This window comes from Gallinula chloropus (genome assembly GCF_964237585.1).
Source record: "Gallinula chloropus genome assembly, chromosome: 18".
In the NCBI taxonomy this organism is placed as follows: domain Eukaryota; kingdom Metazoa; phylum Chordata; class Aves; order Gruiformes; family Rallidae; genus Gallinula; species Gallinula chloropus.
In genome coordinates, this window is record NC_140103.1 from 12,928,408 (window position 1) to 12,950,344 (window position 21,937).

The 21,937-nt window shown below is 50.6% G+C and overlaps 2 protein-coding genes and 1 pseudogene across 3 annotated transcripts in view; 2 read left to right on the forward strand and 1 right to left on the reverse strand.

Annotated features, from left to right (window-relative positions):
• LOC311198574 (olfactory receptor 14A16-like) overlaps positions 1 to 21,937 on the forward strand; it is a 58,743-nt pseudogene that overhangs the window by 21,229 nt on the left and 15,577 nt on the right. The gene's annotated exons all lie outside the window — the stretch shown is intronic.
• Positions 9,151 to 10,074, reverse strand: LOC311198703 (olfactory receptor 14A16-like; the record flags this gene model as incomplete). Its single annotated transcript, XM_084272707.1, has 1 exon — positions 9,151 to 10,074. The coding sequence occupies one exon, from the start codon at positions 10,072 to 10,074 to the stop codon at positions 9,151 to 9,153; it is 924 nt and encodes a 307-aa protein (XP_084128833.1).
• On the forward strand, positions 18,777 to 19,700 carry LOC311198704 (olfactory receptor 14J1-like; the record flags this gene model as incomplete). Its single annotated transcript, XM_084272708.1, has 1 exon — positions 18,777 to 19,700. The coding sequence occupies one exon, from the start codon at positions 18,777 to 18,779 to the stop codon at positions 19,698 to 19,700; it is 924 nt and encodes a 307-aa protein (XP_084128834.1).

A 21,937-nucleotide genomic window follows, 5' to 3' on the forward strand; every position in this document is an offset into this window, starting at 1 on the left:
AATAATGCAGGGGATGGCAGATGGCAACGTAGCGGTCGTAGGCCATGACAGTGAGAATATAGTACTCTGTTGACATCAAAAATACAAAGAAAAAGAGTTGAGCAACACATCCTGTGTAGGAAATGGCCCTGGTGTCCCACAAGGAATTGGCCATGGATTTGGGAACAGTGGTGGAGATGCAGCCAAGGTCAGTAAGAGAGAGGTTGAGGAGGAAGAAGTACATGGGTGTGTGGAGGTGGTGGTCATGGGCTATGGTGATGATGATGAGGCCATTGCCCAGGAGGGCAGCCAGGTAGATGCCCAGAAAGAGCTAGAAGTGCAGGAGCTGCAGCTCCCATGTGTCTGCAAAGGGCAGGAGGAGGAACTGGCTGATGGAGCTGCTGTTGGACATCTGCTGCCATCAAGTGTGGAGACCTGTCAAAGGAGAATAAAGCAGTGAGAATTTAAAGAACTCCTCTTTCAGGAAAACCTCTTCCAACTCTTAGGGAATATCCTTAGATTGACTCTCTGTATTCAGGAGAACTTTTGGCAGGTCCCTTCTGGGAGGTGTGTTTTGTCTCAGCTTCTGTGTGCCAGTGCTGGGAGGAGGATTTGCTGTGCGTTCTCAAGAACTCAGTGCTTTGGAGCTTTGGTTTTCTCCTCACTGTACCTGAGGAATGTTTCCTCTGTCAGAACTCCCTGACATTGCTGCTGCAGTGCCAGTGAAACCTTCCCCTGATGCAGAGTGGGGAGAGCTGCTCTGTCCATCATCCCTGGTCTCAGCTGCCCTGTGCTGGATGCTCTGTGATCACACCCTGGTGAACTGAACCCCACAGAAACCTGAGGAATCCAGTGTCCCAGGACAGAGTTCCAAAGCCCTCCTGCAGTCTCATCCTACCAAAAGGAGGATCTCAGCTCCCCGCTCCCAGCCAGGGACACACAGGGCTCAGTGCAGCTGCCCACACACAGGTGATGAGCAGCATTGCCATGGCCTCAGTGCTGAGTTTTCTTCTGCATGGGGCTCCTCTCTGGGTCACCAGAGTGCCTAGGAGAATGGTGCCATTGTGGGTGGCAACCTGTAGCCCAGCAGGAGACCCCTGGAATTCCTCAGTCCAACAGATGAGGGTGCTGAAGTCAGGGTCATCTCAGTGCCAGCCCCACCAATAGACATGCCCAGAGCCCCAGGTAACAGTGAAACAAAGGCAGGAAGAACAGGAGGGGAAACAGCAAGAAATGCTCCAGCCAAGGCTGGAAGGACAGGGACAGACAGAGACGCACTCAGGGATTTCTCCTCACTGGGGGTTGGGCTGCCAAGGAAAAGACAGCCTGAAACCCTGGAACTCTCAGTGCAGAGTCTGTGCTGGGTGGTAGAAACCAGGGGTTTACCGTGGGACAGTGTCTGCACCATGGGGGATGTCAGGGAGGTACCAAATCCCCACTGCCAGGGCATTTCTGGGAGCAGCTTCTTCTTCCTCCCTGACAATGTCTCTGCTGCCTAGAGCTGTCTCTGGAGCAGCTTCTCTTTGCCCATGTCACCTCCTGCTCTGTGCTCACAGACCTCATCCAACCTGCCCTCTGCTCTGCAGACCCCTCCTGGCATCAGGGCACTGCCCCGGGGAACGTCTGTCTGTGCAGGGCTCAGGCCAGGCTCCAACATCTTAATGAGAATCAAGTTTTCACTGCCTATTCTCAAGGGGAGAAATAAGTTCTCATCTACCCCAGTCAGCACAGCCCACAGGAGAGGAAAAACAAAGCAGACTTTGGAAAAAAAATCTCTGGATGTTCTCGAAGATCAGCTGGAGCTGGGATCAAAGCTGACTCATGCAGGACTTTCTTACAGTTGGAAGACCTTACACTGCCCTTCCCAGGGTCACTTCTTCAACCCAGAGGTGCTGTGTATACTAATGTCGGAAGCCCTTGAGCCAGGCTGAGTACTGACTCTGGCAGCAGCAGAGTCCCTGCCCCAGCATGCAGACCCTGAGGCGAAGGGACCCTGCACACAAGGACAGCCCTGGGCACCCCTGGGTGCACACGCTGCTTCACACCTCTGCAGCCATGCCCAGGAGAAGACAGCTGTCCTGCCCTCTCCCTCTGATGGGGCAGAAGGGCATCCCTTTCTTGCAGCACTTTCTTGTCCTACAGAGAAACTGTCCTCCTGACAGTACCCACACACTGCCCAATGTCCCAGAGATCCTTTCAGGAACAGAACCTGCATTGCCCTGCACCCACAGACATACCAGGGAGAAGTTGAGGAGATTCCTCCTCCAGTGAGCTCTCAGCATCTTTCAGCTCTCTCAGCCTCAGTGCCTACAGGCAGTGTCCCCAGCTCTGTGTGCTTGGCAGAGGAGCTGCTCCTGGGCAGAGCTGTCTCTCTGCAGAGCTGCAATGTTTCATGAGCTCCCACTGTCCCAGGAGCCCAGCCCAGCTCACTGGAGAGGAGCAGGCGAATGCGTCACATACTCCTGGGCTCCTCTGTGCTATCCCTGAAGCTCCAGGGATCCAACTTGGAAAGACATGTCCTCCCTGCCATTTTCTCTCATGGCTGGGGAGAAATCCTTGTGTCCAGCAGAGTCCTTTCTTCTGATCAAACCAGAGCTGGGCAGAAGAATCACCCTTCCTTGTCTCCCCATGAGACAGGACACCCAGGCAAGGAGAGGAAGGGGACTCTTTCCCCTTGGGGAGGCGAAGGAGTATGACAAGTAACTCAAGGCACCTCATCCTTGTTTTGCAGCACTTGGGCTGGAAAGGGATGCAGCTCTGGCCCATGGCTGCCTCAAACTCACTGAAGCTGGGAGTACTCTTGCCCCAATTCCAATGGGCACAAAACAGGCACCTGCTTCCTGGGAGCTGCTGGTCCCAGCTGCCATGGGAATTAATGGGGTGGAGGCCAAGAAGGAGGTGTTCAAACACCAACACCTGGTGAAATCTGAGGGGCCAGAGTTGGTCCGAGACGGGCAGGGGGATCCAAGGTCCAAGAATCACAGAATGTTAGGAGCTGGAAGCAACCTCAAAAGATCATCTAGCCCAATATTCCCTGCCAGAGCAGGATCACCCAGACTAAGCCGCACAGGAACACAATCAGGTGGGTTTGAACGTCTCCAGAGAAGGAGATTCCCCAACCTCTCTGGGCAGCCTGTCCAAGTGCTCTGTCACCCTCACACTGAGAAAGTCTCTCCTGTTATTCACATGGAACTCTGCTCCAGCTTGCACCCATTGCCCTTTGCTTATTTCTCAACCTGAATAAGGCCACCCCTCAGTCTCCTCTTCTCCAAGCTAACGAGGCCCAGCTCCCTCAGCTCAGAGGAACTGGCCAGCATTGCCCCTCTGCAGAAAAAGGACCAGCTCAGAGGACATTGGGACAGGCTCCTGGAATGGCTGCATGTGAAACGTGGCCAGGCAGGATCCAAGGATTCACACAGGGAGGCACATGCCAGGGGGTGGCCTGTCACTGGGAAGCTTGCCCCACCTGGCTCTGGGCCTGTGAACAATGCTGCCTGCGGCTAGAGCGGCACCCCATGGAAGAGACCCCCCTGCAGCTGAGAGAGAAAAAGACCCTTTGGGAGGCCTGGCACATCGACTCTACTGGAGCCCTTGGAAAGGCAGAGGGGAGACAATATCATTAGTGGGAGTGGAAATCATTTCTGGCCTAGTCCAAGCCCAGGCATTTCCAGGAGCAGCAGGAGAACATCCAGGGCGGGCCCTGACAAACTGGTTTCGCTTTCTGCCACCCCCAGTCTGTTCAGTCAGACCAGGGCAGTCATGTCACTGCTGCCAAGGGGCAGGAGTGGGCCAAGGAAGGAGGAGTCAGGAGGGGATTTCACACCCCATGTTACCCCCAAGCTAATGGGATAGTGGGGGGAACTAATGGGCTTTTGAAAGGGTTTTTAAAACCTCACAAGCCACACTGGGCAGAACATCTCTGGGATGCAGTTCCCCGAGTCAGTGATTGATGGGGAATAATTGGATGTCCCAACTAAATGCCTTTTGTCCCAACCCCAACTTTAATCCCCAAACCTGAACACTCCCAGCACCCCAGAAATCCAGTTTTCTCTCCTGGTCTGCCAGTCTTGGTAGAAATGCCGACCATTGGGACCATTCCCCTCGTACTGGCTGAGCCCCTCAACAAACACGCTTGGAAAACAAAAGATGCCCATGGGAAGGAACACAAAGTCAATACAAGGTGGATTATTCCATCCTTCTAATAACAATCTACGACCAGTTCCTTAATACAAACTGAGTCTGGGTTTCTTCTCTTTTCCAGATGGAATCTCTGACACCTGCTTGAAGGAATAGATGAAGCTGTTAATTGTCTGTATAGTTTAGTTAATAACTGCTTTGTTAATATTTATAGGACGTTTAGCAGACTATCACAAACATTGTTTTGATTGACCATTCTCACCACCTTTAATATCTGGGGAAATGTTTGTGCCCCCTCTTCAGCCTGGGGTGGCAAAATGGATTTATAACTTTAGGCCAGCAGGTGCCAAACACTTTTAACCTGACAAATGGTTGGGGATGTGGGAGCCCTTCAGGATTTAAAGACTGGCCATGGACGTTGAAACAATATCCCCTAACTGGCTCCTGAGTGATCTAAGTGATATAACCATTGGTAATGATTCATTCCATTGGAATGAGGAAACAAATCCATGGAAAACCCCAGTTCCAGAAAAGGGAGAATATTGTCTGAATCGGAATGACAGCAATGGAGGTTTTGTGGGTCACAGTGTGTGTGACTGGACCTTCAGGTGTGGAAATCCTTGTATCTTCCCTGGGTGTCGTCCCATTAATTGTTCAACTGTCCTGGTTCTGGCCAGGCCAGGGTTAACCTCCCCAATCAGGCATCACAGTTGATCTGATTTAGCCCAGGTGAGCTGAGTTGGCCTAGGCTGTTTTCCACACCACCTTCCCCATAAAAGCAGCTGGTTGGGGAGGAGCTGGCTGGATGCTTCCAGGACAGTCTGAGTGTGGCTGGGATGGTGGGTCTGTTGGTCTGTCCTTGCTGTTGGGCAGCCTTCTGTTATCGCTGGGTCAATAAGGTACTCTGGTACTCTGTGTTAGCACTGGGTGTGAGTGTAACTAACCATTATTGTTCCACATTCATGGTGATTTTTGGCAGTAAACTGTCCTTATCCCCACCCATGGGTGCCAGTTAGAGAGATTCCCCTGCAGCCTGTGGGAAGGACCATGGTGGAGTGGGTGTCCCCTCACAGCCCATGGATAAGGACGGGGAGCAGAGACCATCTACAGCCTGTGCAGAGACTGACCCACCCTGCAGCAGGTTTGCCAGGGGACTTGTGACTCTGGGGGGGACCAGGCCAGGGGAGTCTGGGCCCGAAGGTCAGCACCCCATGGAAGGGAGTCCTGCTGAGAGGCCCGTGGTGAGGAGATGACTCCCTGGTAAAGAGGACTCACACTGCAGAAGTTTGTGGATATGACTTGCGTGGGAGGGACCCCACGGTGCAGCAGGGGAAGGGGGTGTGTGGAATGCCCCCCTGAGCTAAGATGGAAGAGAACTTGTGAGGAACAGACTGCAAATCCCCATTCCCCATTCCCTGCCCCTCCCTGTGCTGCCATGGGGGAAAGAAGGGAGTGAATTGATGCTTAAAGTCAAGTGTGTGAAGAAGGGGGGGGGGTGGGGGAAGATGAAGTGTGAAGATCTGGGCAAGGAAAGCAGCTTGTGAGGAACCTCCAGAACCCCACTCCCCATTCCCTGCTCCTCCCCACGCCATGTTGGGTGTGGGAAGAAGGGAGTAAAATCATGATGGAGTTTAACTCTGCTAAGAAGCAAGGGCAGGGGGAAGGTGCTTTCAGACCTGGCTGTGCTTCTCATTACCTGACTCTAGTTCACTCAGTGTGTAGTTGTAGTACTTAGTAATAAATCACTTTTCTTCCTTTCTTCTATTCTGTGTTGAGTCTCTTTTGCCTGTTGTTCTAATTGGAAAGTGATCCCTCTGTCCTTATCTCAAGTCCTAAGCCTCCTGATAGATATTTTCTCCCCTTTTTGGCTGAAAAGGGGAGTGACAGAGCGGCTTGGTGGCCATTTGGCCTTCAGCCAGGGCCAAACCACCACAGAGGGTTAAGGGTGGGCTGAGGTAGGGTTTAAGGTGTGGGTGGGTGGGCAACCACAGGTGGTGGGAGGGGACATGGGGATTTTGAAGGAGGGTTCCTGGGGCGGATATGAGGGGATCTGGGTGGGGGAAGAGGAAAATTATGGGAGTAATATGGTGCTATACTTTCCAGCTATACCAGCACCCACCTTTCAACCTGTTAACCATAGAGCAGTACATTCCAAGTGAAAGGTGAGAGGGATGACAGATGTTCCTGGTCTGAAACCTCCCCAGGTAGCACACTGGCAGCCCCAGTAACTTTGGGCCTCATGGCTTTCCTTTCCAAGGGTCAGTTCTAAAAGTACCTGATGTCATTTTCAGACTTACCAGTGTCCAACTTTGAACATGCAAAATGTAGAGTAATAGCACACAAAGAAAAGGTGTGAGGGATGAAAGATGTTCCTGGCCTGAAACCACCTCAGGGAGCAGACAAGAAGCCCCAGTAACCTTGTGGATCAGGACTGTCCTTTCCAAGGGAACTGTCCTAACACTGCATGACGTCATTTTTGGGATCTACCAGTGTCCACCTTCAAGCATGCTAATGGTCCAGCAGTATTTCCCAAACAAAAGGTGGGAGGGATGAAAGGTGTTCTGGGCCAGAAACCTCACCAGTTACCACACTAGAAGCACCGTAAACCTTGGAGCTCAGGGCATTCCCAGCCGTGGGAGTGGTCCTAACAATGCCTGATGTCATTTTCAGGCTCTACCATAATCAACATTTGAAGATGCTAAACATCCAGCAATAGAGTCCCAGGTTCTTTGACACCTCTTGCTGTCATTTATTTTAATGCACCACAACTTTGAAGAGCCATCTGCAAGGAGATGTGTACTGTTAAGAAAATGGCACTTCACTTCAAACAGACCTTGACAAACTCTGGGAATTTGATGAACAGGAATATGAAGAATATTTTAAACCAGGAGAGATCTCCTCCTGACCATATTTTGGATGGACTGGAATGAATTCTCGTGCTGGCAGCCCCCGGAGTTCTGTGGTTGGGATTTGTAATCATAAAGTCTAACTAAACATGTTAGTTCCTTGCTGAGCAGGGCTTGCACAGCATCAAGGCCTTTTTTGTAATTCTGCTCCAGAAATGAGTCAGCTGGGAGTGCACAAGTACCTGGCAGGGGACAGAACAGGCCCAGCTGACCATAACTGACCAACAGGATTATGCATACTGTATGACTGCAGGAGTGAGCCCACCGTTGTGTTGCACTTGTTGTCTGCAAAGGTGGCCTGGTTTTGGCCAAGATGAAGTTCATTTTCTTTGTAGGGGCCGGTGGAGAGCTGAGGGAAGCAAACTTTGTGCTACATAGAAACAGTATAAGAAAGGAAGTCCACGTGAAACCACAGCTTTGGAGGTCGGAGAGTGGACATGAGGATAAAGAAATGTCATTCTGACCTTCTGGTAGTGCTGTGGTGCTACAAATCCCTTGAGGGAAGCCTGGCTGAGCTGGTGGCTTTGTGTTTGTGAGAACAGCTGGCGAGGAGGGAGAGACAGCAGTACAGGCAGGGACATGGTGGGCTGAGAATGAGGTGGGGAAGTGCATTGGGTTCCTACAGCCTGCAGGGAAACAGGCACAGGTGTGGGGCAGGGTGGGATGGGCTGTGGTGAAGATGGCCAAGGGTGCTGGTCAGTTTGAAATGCCCTGATAGAAATCAGGTCTTTGCCCCATTGGTTATGGCTGATGTCCCTGACACAAAGGCTTCAGAGGAGCCATATTGTCCTCACAGGCATGGAGCATCATTGCCTCCTTGCACCCACTGCAGGGGAGGCCACATGTGTCATAGCCCTGTCCTTCCCTTGGCATCACACACCTAAGGAGGGTGACACATGTGAGGGTCAAGATCTCCCTGCCCAGGGGCTGGAAGTCAGTGCTTGGCATTTCTGCTTCATCAGACAAAGCCAGGGTGTCCTCAGCATCAGAGCTGCCTGTGTTTTGGCTGTGTTTGTCCACATGGCCTCCAGTTGTCTGATCTAACAAGCCCATGGGGAGCCTGCAAATGTTTCAAGGTACTTTGGGCATTATTCCTGACTTAAATTCTTGAGAGGTTTCATCACTCTCCTCTTGGTACGTGAGGTCTGTGGACTCAGAAGAAAATGTACCGTGGGGCTCATTAGCACCCAGAAAGCCATTACAAGCATGTCACTTCAAGTAATTTTAATGAAAGAACTCAAGACTTCCACAACTACTTGGATTTTACTTGGGTTTGAACAGTTTAGCCATTTAAATAGTTTAGCAGTTTAAACATGACACAGTTTAATAACCATGAAATCTCTCTCCTCAGCTGCCTGCTACAGCCAAGCAGCGTGTGAAGGGGGTCAGCTTTCAGAGGAGATTCTCTCCCAGAACAGTTTTAATCAGATACATAGAAAGGTCACTGATCAACACACTGAACTTCTGACAGAACAGTTCATAGTAATTCTGAAAGATGGGACATTTTCCAACTCTCTGAAGCTCAAAGCAGAAACCAGAGAGCTGAGTGGCATCTGATAGTCCAGAGAGCAGGTGGAGGTGAAAACCAGTGATCAAAGTGGAGTGCAAACGTCCATCTAGTCTGCGGAAAAGGATGTCCTTAGGCATGGCCAAATCATCAGGAGAGGTGGAAACACCTGACTGATGAGGGAGATGAAAGACACAGACGAGCGGTAATGCAGGTAAAGGGGAAGGTGAGTATTTCTTCTGCTGCCATGGGTACCAATCCTGGAAATTCCCATTCTGTCACAGTGGGAAAGCATTGCCATTTCAAAAAAGTAGTCGAGTGATTCAGCTGATGAAAATGTGCTTGTAATTTATTTCTAAATATAAGGAAAAAATAAAAAAGAAAGGAAAAATGGCATTTGAAAGCAGACATGATGCAAAGAGAGCACAGTGTCTGGGTCACAGAGGACCGGGAGATACTTCATTAGGAATGAAATGAACATGGATCATGATATTATGGCTTAGACAGACTCGAAGGCAAAAAAAGAAACCAAATCCTTCCCCTCCCCCAGCTATAAAATCTTTCTAAATAGGGAGTGGTCGTGATGTCAGTTACATGATCTGTGATATGAGCAGTTTATTTTTAGAAATATCCAGTCATCAGTTTCCACACAGCATCCTTGAGCTCCTGGTTCCTCATGCTGTAGATGAGGGGGTTCACTGCTGGTGGAAACACGGAGTAAAGAAATGCCACTAGCAGGTCCAGAAATAATGAGGAGAAGGAGGGTGGCTTCAGGTAGGCAAACACGGCAGTGCTGACAAACAGGGACACCACGGCCAGGTGAGGAATGCAGGTGGAAAAGGCTTTGTGCCTTCCCTGCTGCGAGGGGATCCTCAGCACAGCCCTGAAGATCTGCACATAGGACACCACAATGAACACAAAACAACCAAAAAATAAGCAGATACTGACCACAATGAGTCCAGTTTCCCTGAGGTAGGCATCTGAGCAGGAGAGCTTGAGGATCTGGGGGATTTCACAGAAGAACTGGTCAACAGCATTGCCATGGCAGAGGGGAAGGGAAAATGTATTGGCTGTGTGCAGCACAGCATGGAGAAAACCACTGCCCCAGGCAGCTGCTGCCATGTGGACACAAGCTCTGCTGCCCAGGAGGGTCCCGTAGTGCAGGGGGTGGCAGATGGCAACGTAGCGGTCATAGGCCATGACAGTGAGAAGACAGAACTCTGTTGAGATCAAAAATACAAAGAAAAAGAGTTGAGCCACACATCCTGTGTAGGAAATGGCTCTGGTGTCCCACATGGAATTGGCCATGGATTTGGGAACAGTGGTGGAGATGCAGCTGAAGTCAAGTACAGAGAGGTTGAGGAGGAAGAAGTACATGGGGGTGTGGAGGTGGTGGTCACAGGCTATGGTGATGATGATGAGGCCATTGCCCAGGAGAGCAGCCAGGTAGATGCCCAGGAAGAGGCAGAAGTGCAGGAGCTGCAGTTCCCGTGTGTCTGCAAAGGGCAGGAGGAGGAACTGGCTGATGGAGCTGCTGTTGGACATATGTTTTTTCTGGCATGTGGACCTGTGCAAATAGGAAAAGGCAGTGAGAATTTAGGGAACTCTTCTCTGAGGAAAAACTGTATTTTGGAAGAATTTTCTATGTCCCTTTTGTGAGCTCTGTTTTGTGCTGGCTTGAGTGTGTCACTGCTGGGAGGAGGGTCAGCTGTGGTTCTGGAGAACTCAGTCCTGCCTGGCAGCAGTTCAGTAAATAGAAGGATGGTGTGATCTCAGACTAAATCCTCTGTGGATAGGAATGAGCTTTTCAGCACTGTCACTCCAGTTTCACCTGAGGGCAGAGCAGAGCTTTAGAGCTTTGGTTTTCTTCTACCTGTACCTGAGGAGTGTTTCTTCTGTCAGAACTGCCTGACATTGCTGCTGCAGTGCCAGTGAAACCTTCTCCTGAGTGCAGAGTGGGGAGAGCTGCTCTGTCCATCAGCCCTGCTCTCAGCTGCCTTGTGCTGGATCCTCTGAGATCATCCCCTGGCATTCCCCATAGAAGAAACTGGACCCCACAAATAGCTGAGGAATCCATTCCTCCGTCCTACAGATGGGGGTCCTGAAGAGAGGGTCAGCTCAGTGCCAGCCCCACCAACTGACATGCCCAGAACCCCAGCTAACGGGGGGACAAAGGCAGCAAGGACAGGATGGGAAAGAGGGAGAAATTCTCCAACCAAGCCTGGAAGGACAGGGATGGACAGACAGGCACCCAGGGATTTGTCCTTAACGTTGGTTGGGCTGCCAAGGAGAAGACTCAGTCTGAAACCCTGGACTGTTGGGTGCAGCGTCTGTGCTGGGTGGCAGAAACTAGGGGGTCTCTCTTTGCACTGCTGAGGATGTCAGGGAGGTACCAACTGCCATGGCATTTCTGGGAACAGCTCCTTCTCCTTCCCTGACAATGTCTCTGCTGCCTGGAGCTGTCACTGAAGCTGCTTCCCTTTGCCCATGTCACCTCATGCTCTGTGCACACAGACCTCATCCAACCTGCCCTGTGCTCAGCTCAGCTCTGCAGACCCCTCCTGGCATCAGGGCACTGCCCGAGGGAAGTTCTGTGTGTGAAGGGGTCAGGAGATGCTCTGACAAGTCCTAATGACCAATGAGTTTGCACTGCCCTCAAAGTTATCAAGAAAAGCTCAGCTCTCACTCACCACCCAGTCTACAAGAGCAGAAAATTCAAAGCAAATTCCCCATTTCCCTGGAGTAGAAAATGCATCCTTGGTGTTCTTGAAAAGTCCCTGGAAGTTAACGTGGATCTGCTGGAGCTGGGAGCAATTTGGGGCTGAGCAGCACCCTTTGTTACAGCAGAAGGACCCTACACTGTCCTTCCATGGGTCACACATTCCACCCACAGTGAGGCAACGATGCAAACTCACCAGGCAGGCTGAGATCTGACCGTGGTAGCAGCAGAGTCCCTGGCAGCAGCACACAGACCCCCAGGAAACATGGACCCTTGTCTCAAAGACAGCCCTGTGCAAACCTGGGTGCACATGCTGCTTCCCACCTCTGCAGCCATGCCCAGAAGAAGACAGCTGTCCTGCCCTGTCCCTCTGATGGGGCAGAAGGGCATCCCTTCCAGGCAGCACTTTCTGGTCCTAGAGAGAACCTGTCCCCCTGACAGACCCTACACACTGTCCTATGTCTCATAGATCCCTCCAGGAACAGAACCTGCATTGCCCTGCACCCACAGACATACCAGACAGAGTGCTGTGGAGATTTCTCCTCCAGTGAGCTCTCAGCATCCATCAGCTCTCTCAGCCTCACAGGTCTCCCCTCGGTGCCTACAGGCAGTGTCCCCAGCCCTGTGTGCTTGGCAGAGGAGCTGCTCCTGGGCAGAGCTGTCTCTCTGCAGCACTGCTGGTTGGCCATGAGCTCCCTCCATCCCAGGAGCCTGGCCAAGCTCAGCAGGAGAAGACCAGTTCTTGTAGGCTCCCTCCTGGTGTCTCAGGCCTCATGGGGATCTCTCGATGATCTCATCTCTGACATTCCCTCCCTCATCTGGGGAGAAATCCTTGTGTCCAGTAGAGTCAATTCTCCTGATACAACCAGATCTGGGAAGGAGAATCACCATTCCTTGTCTCTGCATGAGAAAGGACCCCCAGTCCAGGGAAGGGACTCTTTCCCCCTGTGAAAGGAAGGGATTTAGGTGAACATTTGGGGATTTCTTGCTGCTTCACAAAAACAAAATCAGGAAAAACAAATCCACAAAACTCTGCTCTGCTGTTCAGTGAAGTGGGGACCACACTCCAGAAATGGTCATACATATCAAAAGAGACAGACTTTCTGCTGCAAGGACACACTGACCCCTGAAGAGCTCACTCCTTTGCAGACACATGGGAGCTGCAGTGAGTTTCTGAGTGCTGTGCTGCACACAACCAATACATTTTCCCTACCCCTCTGCAAGGGCACTGCTATTGACCAGTTCTTCTCTGAAATCCCCCAGATCCTCAGCCTCTCATTCCCAGTTGCATACCCCAGGGAGAATGATCTTCTTGTACTTAGTTCCTGTTTAGTTTTGGGGTGTTTTGTGTGATACCTACGGAGGTTTAAGGCTGGGAACATCTTTTGGCCCCCTGAACCCCATGTGTTTTATATCTAGTGCTGGGCAATTATCAGTTTTGAAGGTGGGTGCTGGTAGAGCCAGAAACACTTCTCAGTCAATTTTAGGAACATTTCCATGGCTAGGAATGCCCTGAGCCCAAAGGGAACCTGGTCTGCTAGTGCGATACCATGTGAGGGTTCAGACCAATAACATCTTTCAGCCCTTGAGAGTTTGTTTGGAACTATTGCTGGACGTTTATTGTTTTGGAAGCTGGAAGCTGGCATCACCTGAAAATTATGTCAGGCACTGCAAGACTGTTCCCTTGGAAAGGAAAAACCTGAGCTTCAAGGTTACTGCTGCTGCTACTGAGCTGCCTGGGGAGGTTTTAGGTGAGGAATATCTTTCATATCTCCCAGTTTTTGTTTGGGAAATATTAGTGTACATTCAAGAGTTCCATTGCTGGACACTGGTAGAGCATGAAAATGATGCCAGGCATGGTTAGGACCATTCCCATGACTAGGAATACCCAGATCCTAAGGTTACTAGGGCTGTTCATGGGCTACCTGGGGATGTTTCTTGCCAGGACCATCTTTTATCTCTTCCACATTTCTTTAGGGAGTTATTGCAGGACATTTAGCAGTTTTGAAGATGGACACTAAAAATTACATCAGGCAGTGTAAGGACCATTCCCTTTGCATTAAAATCTTTGACCCCCAAGGATACTGGGGCTGGTTGTGAGGTACCAGCTTAATTTTCTGTTAAGGAACATCTTTTAGCCCTCACATCTTTTGTTAGGGAGCTATTGCTGGGTGCTAGTAGAGCTTGAAAGTGACATCAGACAATGTTATGACCAATCCTTTGGCTAGGAATGCCCCGAGCCCCAAGGTTACTGGTGCTCCCAGTGCACAACCTGGGGAGGTTTCAGGACAGTAAGATCCTTTGTCTCTCACCAATTGTGATTGGGTGCTGTTGCTGGATATTTAACATTTTTGAATGTGAACATTGGTAGAGCCTGAAAATGATGTCTGTGTCATTAAGAGGGTTCCCTGGGCTAGGAATGCCCTTTGCCCCAAGGTTACCATGGATGCCAATGGGCTACCTGGGGACGTTTCTGGCCAGGAAGCTTTTTCCGCCCTGGCACCTTTTGTTTGCAACCAACAATAAAGGTGGGAGATTCTCCCTGGCCCTTCTTTTGTTATTAATGTATTTATAGAATTAAGAACAAAAGGAGTGACAGGGAGAATCTCCCACCTTTATTGGATGTGGGGGGAACCATGGTGACAGAGGATGAAGAAAAGGCTGATGTTCTTAATGCCTTTTTTGCCTCAGTCTTTTGTAATATGACCACATGTCTCCTGACACCCAGACCCCTGAGTGGAAGGGTGGGGAGGGGAAGTAGATGGAAGCCCCCACAATCCTAGGTTAATTGGTAACTGACCTGCTCAGCCTCTTTGATCAGCACAAGTTGATAGCTCCTGAGGGTACTGAGGCAGCTGGCAAAAGTGCTTGCCAAGCCACTTTTCCTTATTTACCAGCAGTCCTGGCTGACCAGGGTGTTTCTGCCTGACTGGAAGCTGGCACATGTGACATCCATCTACAAGAATGGCCAGAGGGAGGACCCAGGGATCTACAGGCCATCCAGACCCCCTTCTATGACAAGGTGACCTGCTTAGTGGACAAGGGGAAGGCTGTGGTTGTGGTCTATCTGGACTTCAGTAATCTCTTCCACACTCTCTCACACAGCATCTTGCTGAGAAACTAGCCACCTATGGATTAGATAGCTATACTCTTTGCTGTGTTAGAAACTGGCTGGGTGGCTGGGCCCAAAAAGCTGTGGTGAGTGGGGTTAAATCGAGCTGGCAGCAGGTCACAAGTGGTGTTCCCCAGGGCTCAGTGCTGGGGCCCGTCCTCTTTACCATATTTATTAATGATCTGGAGGAGGGGATGGATTGCACCCTCAGCAAGTTAGTTGGCAGGCAACAAAATGTTGTGTGGGAGTGTCTATCTTCTGGAAGGCAGGAAGGCTGGAGCGATGGGCAGAAGCCAACTGTATGGGGTTCAACAAGGGTTCCTGGTCCTGCACTTTGGTCACAATAAGGCAGGTAGTGTTACAAGCCTGGGTCAGAGTGGCTGCAGAGCTCCCTGGAGGAAAAGGATCTGGGGGTGTTAGTGGACAGGAAGCTGAACATGAGCCAGCACTGTGCCCAGGTGGCCAAGAAGGCCAACGGCATCCTGGCCTGTATCAGAAACAGTGTGACCAGCTGGAGTAGGGAAGTGACAGTTCTGTTATACTCAGCTCTGGTGAGGCTGCACTTTGAGTGTGTCCAGATTTTGGCCCCTCACTATAAGAGGTAGAGATGCTGAAGCATGTCTACAACTACCTGCAAGGAGGGTGTAGAGGGGTGGAGGTTGGTGTCTTATCTCAGATAACAAGCGAGAGGGAATGGCTTGAAATTGCACCAGGTGAGATTTAGGTTAGATATCAAGAATTTCTTTCCTGAAAGGATCATCGAGTATTGGAACTGGCTGCCCAGGTGGTGGAACCACCATCTGTTGAGGTATTTAAAAGGTGTGTAGATGTTGTGCTGGAGAACATGGCCTAGAGCAGACAGGGTTAGGCTGTGGTTGAACTCTATGATCTTAAAGGCCTCTTCCATCCTAAGTGGTTCTATGATGCTATGGTACACTTCCAGGAAATTCCTGTTCTCTCATGGTGGGAAAGCATTGCCATTTCAGACAAGTAGTTGAATGGTTCAGCTGATGAAAATATGCTTGTAATTTTTTTTTAAATTGCCAGGAGAAAATAAAAGAAAGAAAAAGTTGTGCAACTTTCCAGGCAGACATGATGCAAAGAGAGCACAGCTGGTCATTATTTAGCGTCTGCATCACAGAACACCCAAGATACTGCATTAGGAGTGGGATGAATGTGGACTCTGTTATTACAGCTTAGACAAAATAGAAGGAAAAAAACCCTCCAAACAACTATAAAACCCACTAAATACAGACTGGTCCTAACGTGAGTGACAGGGCCAGCGACATGCAGATGATGAGCAGTCTATTGCAGCTTATAAACATCCAGTCCTCAGGTTCCACACAGCATCCTTGAGCTACTGGTTCATCAGGCTGTAAGTGAGGGGCTTCACTGCTGGTGGAAAAACTAAGTAAAGGAATGCCACGACCAGGTTCAGTTCTCTGTGGACACTGGACAAGGGCCAATGGCCTCAAGTTGGAGCACAGGAAGCTCCACAGCATTATGTGGGCGACTTATTCACAGTAAGGGTGATGGAGCACTGGGACAGGCTGCCCAGGGGCATTCTGGAGTCTCCTTCTCTGGAGATATTCAGAACCCGTCTGGACTCCGACCTTTGACACCTGCCCTGGGGAACCTGCTTTGGCAGGGGGGTTGGACCCAATGATCTCTCAAGGTCCCTACACCTACAATTCTCTGAATCTGTGAGTCTGTAAATAGTGAGGAGATTGAGGGGTGCTTCAGGTAGGCAAACATGGCAGTGCTGACAAAGAAGGAGACCACTCCCAGGCACGTGGAATAGGCGTTCTGCCACCGCTGCTCTGAGGGGATCCTCATCACGGCCCTGAAGCTCTGCACATAGGACACTGTGATGAAAACAAACCACCCAAAAGCTAAACAAGCTCAGACCACAATTTCACTGAGGTAGGACAGTGAGCAAGAGAGCTTGAGGGTCTGGGGGGTTTCACATAAGAACTGGTCACAGGCATTGCCTTTGCAGAGGGGCAGTGACAGTGTATTGGTTGTGTGGAGCAGAGCATTGTGAATAGAAACTCTGAGACAATATTTGTAAGAAGAAAAATAAAACTTATCAGCTGCTTTTTGCCATCAGAGAAAAGGAGGAGAAAGTGTAAGGAACTTTGAAGACAAGGTCAGTGAAGGAGGAGGAGAAGGTCCTCGAAGCCCCGTAGCAGAGATTTTTCTGCAGCCCGTGGAGAAGACCATGGTGAATGAGGCTGTTTCCCCACAGCCAGTGCAGGGTGATGTGGAGCTGTGATTCTACCTGTAGCTTTTAGATGTCCCCATGCTTTAGGCAGGTTGAGACACCAGAAGGAGGCTGTGACCTCATAGGAAGCCTGTGCTGGATCAGGTTTCATGGCAGGGCTGTAGATGTCCCACGCTGATGCTGAAGGATGGTGCCAAATTAAAGTGACCCACCCTGGAGCAGTTGGTGATGATCTGAAGCCATGTGGGAAGGACTCACATTGGAGGGGTTCATGGAGGACTGTCTCCTGTGGCTGGTACCCAGTGCCGGAGAACGGGGAGACTGTGAGGAGTCCTTCCACTGAGGAGGAGGAAGGAGCGGCTGAGACAATGTGTGCTGAATTGACCCCAACCCCCATTCCCTGTCCCCATGTGCCACTCAGTCGTAAGAGAGAATGGGAGATGGCTGATGGAACTGCTGCTGGACATTTGTTTGGCAGCCAGTCTCATGGGGAGATATGGAAAGGAGATTCTCCTGCCCAGCTCTGGTTTGATCAGGAGAAAGGACTCTGCTGGACACAAGGATTACTCCCCAGACGAGTGAGGGGACATCAGTGAGGACTTCAGTGTCTTTCCAAGTAGGTTCCCTGAACCTCCAGGGAAACCTCAAAGGAGCCCAGAAGGGATGGAGTGTGTGACGCCTTCACCTTCTCCTCTGCTGTGACCTGGGCTGGCCTCCTGGGACAGTGGGAGCTCATGAAACGTTACAGCGCTGCAAAGAGACAGCTCTGGCCAGGAGCAGCTCCTCTGCCAAGCACACAGGGCTGGGGACACTGCCTGTAGGTACCGAGGGGAGACTTGTGAGGCTGAGAGAGCTGATGGATGCTGAGAGCTCACTGGAGGAGAAATCTCCACAGCACTCTGCCTGGTATGTCTGTGGGTGCAGGGCAATGCAGGTTCTGTTCCTGGAGGGATCTCCTAAAGCTGGGACATGGGGCAGTGTGTGGGGTCTGTCAGGGGGACAGGTTCTCTATAGGACCAGAAAGTGCTGCCTGGAAGGGATGCCCTTCTGCCCCATCAGAGGGACAGGGCAGGACAGCTGCATGGTTGCGGAGATATGAAGCAGTGTGTGCACCCAGGGGTGCCAAGAGTTGTCCTTGCAAGCAGGGTCCCTGTGTGCTGGGTTGGGGACTCTGCTGCTGCCAGGGTCAGCACTCAGCCTGGTTTCTGTGCTTTCCACAGGGATAAAGACAGTAAATGTTGCTGGAAATTGTGACCCAAGGAAGGAGAGCATAGGGTCCTTTTGCTCTCAAAATGTGCTGCATAGACCAAGTTTGCTCCCAGTTCCAGGTGATCCCTGGAAACTACCCGGGGTCTTTTCAAGAACACCAAGGATGCATTTTCCACTTCAGGGAAAGAGACTTTGATTCACATTTTTTTCTTCTGCACTGGGTGTGAGGAGGGAGCTGAGCTTTTCTTGATAACTTTGATGAAGGCAGTGCAAACTCATTTGTCATTAAAACTTGTCAGAGTGTGTCCTGAGCCCTGCACACACAGAGGCTCCCTGAGGAAGTGCCCTGATGCCAGGAGGGGTCTGCAGAGCAGAGGTGAGCACAGGACAGGTTGGATGAGGTCTGTAAGCACAGAGCAGGAGGTGACATGGGCAAAGAGAAGCAGCTCAGGGGACAGCTGCAGGCAGGAGACATTGACAGGGAGGGAGAAGAAGCTGCTCCTAGAAATGCCCTGGCAGTGGGGATTTGGTACCTCCCTGACATCCCCCGCAGTGCAGACACTTATTTTCTACAGCCAGCGTACAACACAGAGCACCCAGCACAGGGCAGCTGAGACCAGGGCTGATGGACAGAGCAGCTCTCCCCACTTTGCGCTCAGGGGAAGGTTTCACTGGCACTGCAGCAGCAATGTCAGGGAGTTCTGGGAGAAGAAACACTCCTCAGGTACAGTCAGAAGAAAACCAAAGCTCCAAAGCTCTGCTCTGCCCTCGGGTGAAACTGGAGTGACAGTGCTGAAAAGCTCACTGAAATGCAGTGGCACACTCAAGCCGCAAAAAACAGACCTCCTAAAAGGGACCTGCCAAAAGTCTTCCTGAATCCAGAGTCAATGTGAATTGGAAGAGGTTTCTCTCAAAGACGAGTACCCTGACTTCTAACTGTGCCTTTTCCTCCTTGGACAGGTCTCCACACTTGATGGCAGCAGATGTCCAACAGCAGCTCCTTCAGCCAGTTCGTCCTCCTGGCCTTTGCAGACACACGGGAGCTGCAGCTCCTGCACTTCTGCATCTTCCTGGGCATCTACCTGACTGCCCTCCTGGGCAATGGCCTCATCATCATCACCATAGCCTGTGACCACCACCTCCACACCCCCATGTACTTCTTCCTCCTCAACCTCTCTGTTCTTGACTTTGGCTGCATCTCCACCACTGTTCCCAAATCCATGGCCAATTCCATGTGGGACACCAGGGCCATTTCCTACACAGGATGTGTGGCTCAACTCTTTTTCTTTACATTTTTGTTCTCAACAGAGTTCTGTCTTCTCACTGTCATGGCCTATGACCACTACGTTGCCATCTGCCACCCCCTGCACTACGGGACCCTCCTGGGCAGCAGAGCTTGTGTCCACATGGCAGCAGCTGCCTGGGGCAGTGGGTTTCTCAATTCTCTGCTGCACACAGCCAACACATTTTCCCTTCCCCTCTGCCATGGCAATGCTGTTGACCAGTTCTTCTGTGAAATCCCCCAGATCCTCAAGCTCTCCTGCTCAGATACCTACCTCAGGGAAACTGGAGTCATTATGTTCAGTGACTCTTTAGCTTTTGGGTGTTTTGTGTTCATTGTGGTGTCCTATGTGCAGATCTTCAGAGCTGTGCTGAGGATCCCCTCGCAGCAGGGACGGCACAAAGCCTTTTCCACCTGCCTCCCTCACCTGGCTGTGGTCTCCCTGTTTCTCATCAGTGCTGTTTTTGCCAACGTGAAGCCCCCCTCCATCTCCTCCCTATTTCTGGACCTGGTAGTGGCATGTCTTTACACGCTGGTTCCACCAGCAATGAACCCCCTCATCTACAGCATGAGGAACCAGGAGCTCAAGGATGCTGTGTGGAGACTGAGAAGTAGATGTTTGTAAGCTGCAATAAACTGCTCATCTTCTGCATATCATTGTCCCTGTCACTCATGCTAGGACCAGTCTGTATTTAATAGTTTTCATAGTTGTTTTCTTTTGTTTTGGGTTTTTTTTTTCTGTTTTACCTAAAGTATAATAACATGGGTTATGTTCATCCCATTGCTAATGCAGTATCTCCTGGTCTTGTGTGACTGAGACACTGCGTAACGATGAGCTGTGCTGTCTTTCCTTCAGGTCTGCCTAAAAATAGCCACTTTTTTTTTTTAATGTATATATTTAAATAATTTCCAAGCACATTTTCCTCAGCTCAATCACTCGACTACTTGTCTGAAATGGCAATGCTTTCTCACTGTGACAGAATGGGAATTTCCAGGGTAGGTACCATGGCAGCAGAATAAATACTCACCTTCTCCTGTATCTGCATTACCGCCAGTCTGTCTCTTTCTTCTCCCTCATCATTCAGGTGTTTCCACCTCTCCTGATGATATGGCCATGCCTAAGGACATCTTTTCAGCAGAGTAGATGGATGTATCCTCACAGGATTCCACCTCAGCTTGCTCTTTCGTCTATCAGATGCTGCTCAGCTCTCCAGTGTCTCCTTTGAGCTTCAGATGTCTAATGAACTGTTCTGTTAGAAGGTCACTGTGTTGATAAGTCACCTTTCCTGGAGAGAATCTCCTCTGAAAGCTGACCCCCTTCACACGCTGCTTGCCCATAGCAGGCAGCTGAGAAGAGAGATTTCATGGTTATTAAACTGTGTCATATTTAACTGCTGTTTGTTGTCAGAGAAATCTGTCTGTGCCTGTGAGCACAGATGATGTGAGGAAAAGTGTTGGGAGTCCCAGGACGCCCGCGAGGGAACTGCTGGGCTAGAGGAAGAGCAAGGTTCTCCTGACAGAGTTGGCTGCTTTTCCTGCCTGTCCAGATCTCCTTAGAGATCTGAGTCCAGTCTGGACCAACATCCATTGCAGCATGCTGCTAAACATTCTTCCATGATCTGAGATATGACAGAAACTTTTTTTCCTATGAAAAAATCCTGAATTGTGAAATTCCTTTGCAATTTGCATCACTCAAATAAAACCTCTCCAATTAGTTAAACAAGTCTTACTTTTTTCAAAGACAGTTATGTGGAGAGACATGTTTGTAAGGGATTTCTGGATGTTTATGTGACCCATGGTACATTCTCTTCTGAGTCCAGAGACCACAAGATACCAAGAGGAAAGTGAAGAGACCTCTCAAGAAGTCCAAGTCAGGAACAATGCCCAAAGCACCTTGGAGCATTAACAGGCCCCTGGGAGCCATTGCTGACAAAACCTCCCCATGGGCTCCTTAGAGCAGACAACTGGAGTCCATGAAGACAAACACAGGCAAAGCACAGGCAGCTCTGATGCTAAGGACACCCTGGCTTGGTCTGATGAAGCAGAAATGCCAAGCACTGACCCGACCCCCAGCCCCTGGGCAGGGAGACCCTGACCCTCACCTGTGTCTCAGAGCTCTTCCATGGGATGTGGGCAGTGTAAGGCCAAGGGAAGGAGAGGGGTATGAAACATGGTGTCCTACACTGGGGTGGGTGCAAGGAGGCAACAATGCTCCATGGCCATGAGGATAATGTATTTCTCTGAGGTCTCTGGCAGGGACATCAGCCATAGCCAAGGGGAAAAGACCTTGTTTCTATCAGGCCCTTTCAGCCTGGCCAGCACCCTTGGCCATCTGCACCACAGCCCGTGCCACACTGCCCCACGCCTGTGCCTGTTCCCCTGCAGGCTGTAGGCACCCAATGCCCTTCCCTACTTTGTTCTCACCCCACATTGCCTCTGCCTGTACTGCTGCCTCTCCCTCCTCACCAGCTCTTTCCACAAACACAAAGCCAACAGCTCATCCACACTTCTTGCAAATAACATTTTACACCATAGCAACACACTCAGAATGACATTTCTTTATCCTCATGTCCACTTTGACCTTCAAAACTGCAGTTTCTTGTGGACTTCCTTTCTTAAGTTTTTTCAATGTAGCACAGAGAGGGCTTCCCTCAGCTTCCCCTTCCCCAGGCTACAGAAGCCTCAGTCCCTCAGCTTGTCCACACAAGACCCCTAACTGTATCTTTCAGACTTTCTCTGACCATGCAGTATTTTCTCCCCATTCCATCAGACTGGGGAACCCCACACTGGGACTGACTGCTCCAGAGGTGGCCTTTACCAGACGGACCAGAAGGGCCCTTGTCTGTGTGGTCACACTCCTGC